At 54.3% G+C, this 4,546-nt stretch overlaps 1 protein-coding gene across 1 annotated transcript; it reads right to left on the bottom strand.

The window, feature by feature from the left end:
• Positions 1 to 2,888, bottom strand: LOC125550491 (tubulin alpha-3 chain). Its single transcript, XM_048713498.2, has 4 exons — positions 2,606 to 2,888; positions 1,454 to 1,688; positions 983 to 1,353; positions 1 to 865 (listed from the first exon to the last, which is right to left on the bottom strand). The coding sequence occupies exons 1-4, from the start codon at positions 2,696 to 2,698 to the stop codon at positions 209 to 211; spliced, it is 1,356 nt and encodes a 451-aa protein (XP_048569455.1). The 5' UTR covers positions 2,699 to 2,888; the 3' UTR covers positions 1 to 208.
• Between the last annotated feature and the right edge of the window lie 1,658 nt (positions 2,889 to 4,546).

Below are 4,546 nucleotides of genomic sequence, written 5' to 3'. Positions count from 1 at the left end.
TAGGCAAACCAGATAACATGCATATTGACCAAGGTGCGAAGCAGGTTCAAACATACCACAGTTTCATACAACACAACAGGTTGTAAACCAAACACCACACAGCAAACATTCAAACAGACAGACAACAGATAAAGCCGCTTGGGCAGATCACAGGATAGTAGTAGACGAAGGCACGCTTGACGTACATCAGGTCGCAAACTCAGCTGCTCTAGTACTCATCACCCTCATCACCGTCCTCGCCCTCGTCGAACTCAGCGCCAACTTCTTCATAGTCCTTCTCCAGGGCAGCAAGATCCTCACGGGCCTCAGAGAACTCACCCTCCTCCATGCCCTCACCCACGTACCAGTGGACGAAGGCACGCTTAGCGTACATCAGGTCGAACTTGTGGTCGATGCGGGAGAAGACCTCGACAACGCTGGTGGAGTTGGAGATCATGCACACGGCCCTCTGGACCTTGGCGAGGTCGCCGCCTGGGACGACGCTGGGTGGCTGGTAGTTGATACCACACTTGAAACCAGTGGGGCACCAGTCCACAAACTGGATGGTGCGCTTCGTCTTGATGGTGGCCACAGCAGCGTTGACATCCTTGGGCACAACATCACCACGGTACATGAGGCAGCAGGCCATGTACTTGCCGTGGCGGGGGTCACACTTGGCCATCATGGAGGAAGGCTCGAAGGCGCTGTTGGTGATCTCAGCGACAGAGAGCTGCTCATGGTAAGCCTTCTCAGCTGAGATCACTGGGGCGTAGGAGGAAAGCATGAAGTGGATCCTCGGGTAGGGCACCAGGTTGGTCTGAAACTCGTTCACATCAACATTCAGAGCACCATCAAACCTCAGGGAAGCAGTCAGGGATGAGATGACCTGCAGATTGGTTGTTCCACAATGCATTAGATCCCAATATAACATGACTAGACAGTGCAACATATATCATACATCAAACAGAAAACAAACATGTACTAAGCAGAAACACGGCTATACCTGAGAAACGAGCCTATTGAGGTTGGTGTATGTTGGGCGCTCAATGTCAAGGGAGCGGCGGCAGATGTCATAGATGGCCTCATTGTCAAGGAGGACAGCCACATCAGTGTGCTCAAGGAGAGAGTGGGTGGACAGGACACTGTTGTATGGCTCAACAACAGAGGTGGAGACCTGAGGGGATGGGTACACTGTGAACCCAAGCTTGGACTTCTTTCCATAGTCAACAGAGAGACGCTCAAGGAGAAGAGAACCAAGGCCAGAGCCAGTTCCACCTCCAACAGCGTTGAAGACAAGGAACCCCTGGAGACCAGTGCAGTTGTCTGCAAGCTTCCTGATACGGTCAAGGCATAGGTCAACAATCTCCTTGCCAACTGCACAAATGGCACCAAAAGTTAGCCAGATGATCAGCAACAGTGATAATTGGCATCATTACACACAGAGTGCACTACACAAGACAAGCACGGCACTTACTGGTGTAGTGACCACGGGCAAAGTTGTTGGCTGCATCCTCCTTGCCACTGATAAGCTGCTCAGGGTGGAAGAGCTGGCGGTAAGTGCCAGTCCTCACCTCATCAATCACAGTGGGCTCAAGATCAACAAAGACCGCGCGGGGGACATGCTTCCCAGCACCAGTCTCACTGAAGAAGGTGTTGAAAGCATCATCACCTCCCCCAACGGTCTTGTCACCGGGCATCTGTCCATCAGGCTGCACAAGGGGGATTAAACAGTGTTAAATGTGCGAAGCTAAATATACTGAATTTTGTAGCAACAGAACAGGAAAACATTCACAAAACAGTTTGAATTACAGATGAATTCATAGCAACAGAACAAGAAAACATTCACAAAACAGTTTGCATTACAGATCAATTCATAGCAACATAAGTATTGTAACTAATTAGAGGTGCATTTCCATATGAGCAGGCAATGTACATACCAGAAACACCAGCGAGGATATAACACGATATGCATGAACAGATATCACCGTATCTAGCAGATTTCGAACAGATCTAAATGGTACAGGACAGGACATTTCAAACAAACGAGTGTGTGCCAATCGGTGATGCTTGCAACATAATAATAATGGATCTACGTCATGGGAGCGTCGAATGTAACAAGTAACAGATCAAACAGGTCATGTCCCTCTACAATATCTACATTCTTATCTATCAATTTCAGAACGATGAGTTCAATTTAGAGGACACTGATCAGATCTACCACATGAACAAACAACACAACCCGAAGCAGGTGAAAATTGCATACAGAATTGCAACCGCTCTGTGATCAAGTGAACTGCAGCACTATACAAGTAAATCTACACCTTAAAATTCAAATTCGAACCATCTGGGATCCAGTGAACTGCAGCGCTATACAAGCAAATCTACACCTAAAATTCAAATTCGAACCGTCTGCGAAGCAACCGAGACCAACAGAAGCAACCTCATGCACCCTACATTCCGTCAGATCTAGAATTCCCCTTCCAGCAAACGCAGATCAGACCAGCCGCAGTCAGATCCACGCCCAAATCCGACCGAGCACGCCCAGCAACCACCAGAACCCCCGGATCTAGCGCGGATCTAACGCGAAGCATGGCAGAACAAGCTGGGGAAGCGAGCGAATCGGTACCTGAATGCCATGCTCGAGGCAGTAGAGCTCCCAGCACGCGTTCCCGACCTGGATACCGGCCTGGCCGATGTGGATCGAGATGCACTCCCTCATGGCGGCGGGTCGGAGCGGCGGAAGCCGGCGCTACGCTGCGCTGGTGGAGAGATCGGGGGAGGAGGGGAGGACGGAGGCCAAAGCTCGGAAGCGCGAGAGAGAGGCGAGTACGAAGACGCCGGTCTCTGCGATGCTCTGCTTAGGGTTTCCGCTGCCCACACTCGGCTCGTTTTATAGCGCCGCACAGGCTGGACTGGATGGAGTGCGGGCGAAGGGATGGGATGGGCGTTTTTGCATCCGCGCCCTCCCGAATTACTCGGTGCCGGCCAACGGTCGGGTGGTTGGGTTGGGTCAGCCTGTCATGTACCGTTCCGGGAATATGTGGAATCTGAGGGGGCTTGGTGGAATTGTTTGCGCCGAGAGCACGCTTTTTGTTAGCACTTGGGCAGAGAGATTACCCGCCTGCTGCGCTCCTGACGTGTGGGTCCAGGGTTTGTTGCTGGGCGTGTGCGCGCTCGTGGGTGCGATCGGGCTGGGTTGATGTAGTAAGAGATTGGCATTTTTCAAAATATGAAAACAGTCGGTTGGTAGCGGGGGCGCCTCGTCCAGTCATCCTCGTTGGTGAGACTGAGACACCACCGGCGCTGTTCCCCACGACGGGATGTCTCGCCTGCGCCGTGGGCCGTGGCGTGTGGTGGGGAGATGAGCCGTCCGGTGCGCGGGGGGTGGTTGGATGGACGGTTCCATTCCACCGTTCGCGCCGTCGTGGGGAGTCGGGCAGGTTCGAGTAATTTCGATTTTTGAAATGGGGGAGCGGGAGGACGAACGGCGCGCGTTGCGTGGATCTTCTGCGGAGCCTCTTCTGCCCCTGTGGCACCGCCGTGAATGGCCGTGGAGGACGAGTATATGTTTTCTCTCGAATACGCATGAGTGTGCGTATTATTTATTTATTTAATTTGCGGAAAAGAGGATTTCATTCATCAAGTAATATGGTTATACTCAGCGGCAATGATGCTCGCGATCTCGTCGGGAGGGTTACGCAGCCAAACAGCAGTCCGCTGTTGAATACGTCCCAAGTGTGCATATGATTATATATTAAAGAAAGAGGATGGGGACAAGAACCCTTTCACATTGGCGATTACACTGTTACAGTGTTACATGTGGACCAACTCCGCCGGCACAGCCGGAAACTACTCTAGCCTAAGGCCAACTCCGGCGTGCGACTTCATCCTGTCGGGGTGTATCCGTTTGGAGTAAAACGGACATATCAAACGGCCCAGTGCGCGACTCCATCCTCAAAAAACGTCCGTTTTTGTCCGCTTCGCTCCATCCTGGGAGTAAAGTTGGGCTGGCTTTGGGTCTGAAACAGACACGAGCGGATGCTCTCTACGTCATCCTCGTCCGTGGTGTGTTCTTTTGCATGTGACCCTGGCCCGCCTGTCATTGACCCACACACCCACCCACCCACCCCTCTCTCTCTTCTCCTTTTATCTTCCTGGCCCACCACGCACACACACCACCACGAGGCTGAACAGTCGCGGGCCCCGAGGAGCACGCTGCGCTCCAGCCGGCCGGCCTCGCCTGGCCGTCAGAGGCCCCGCCGCCATGGCCTTCCGCAGCAGCTCGCCGCCGCCATGGCCGCGCGCGCTCGCATGGGGTGCGCGGACAGCGGCGAGCGCACGCGTCGGCAGGAGGCATGCGGGGACAAACACGCGGACGCAGCCGGAGCACATCGGCGAGCTGCTGCAAACGAGCGCGAGTGGCGGCGGCGAGCTACTGTGGTCGGGGCAGCAGGACAGGGCGCGGGGGCGGAGCATGGCGTGCGGCTGGCGGCGCGCGGTGCATGGCGGGCGGGTGGCTTGGCGCGGCTAGCTACGCAGGCTGGCGCGCGGGCGGACGCGCGGCTGG

Source organism: Triticum urartu, chromosome 4A (genome assembly GCF_056163025.1).
Source record: "Triticum urartu cultivar PI428250 chromosome 4A, HENAU_Tu73, whole genome shotgun sequence".
In the NCBI taxonomy this organism is placed as follows: domain Eukaryota; kingdom Viridiplantae; phylum Streptophyta; class Magnoliopsida; order Poales; family Poaceae; genus Triticum; species Triticum urartu.
Note: the sequence above shows the minus strand (reverse complement) of the source record. Positions and strands in the feature narration are given on the sequence as shown.

Coding starts and splice junctions, on each gene's coding strand:
- LOC125550491 (XM_048713498.2), bottom strand. CDS start 2,698: ATGAGGGAGTGCATCTCGATCCACATCGGCCAGGCCGGTATCCAGGTC. Junction 1,689..2,605: donor GCCTCGAGCATGGCATTCAG/GTACCGATTCGC, acceptor CCCCTTGTGCAG/CCTGATGGACAGATGCCCGG. Junction 866..982: donor TCAATAGGCTCGTTTCTCAG/GTATAGCCGTGT, acceptor ACCAATCTGCAG/GTCATCTCATCCCTGACTGC.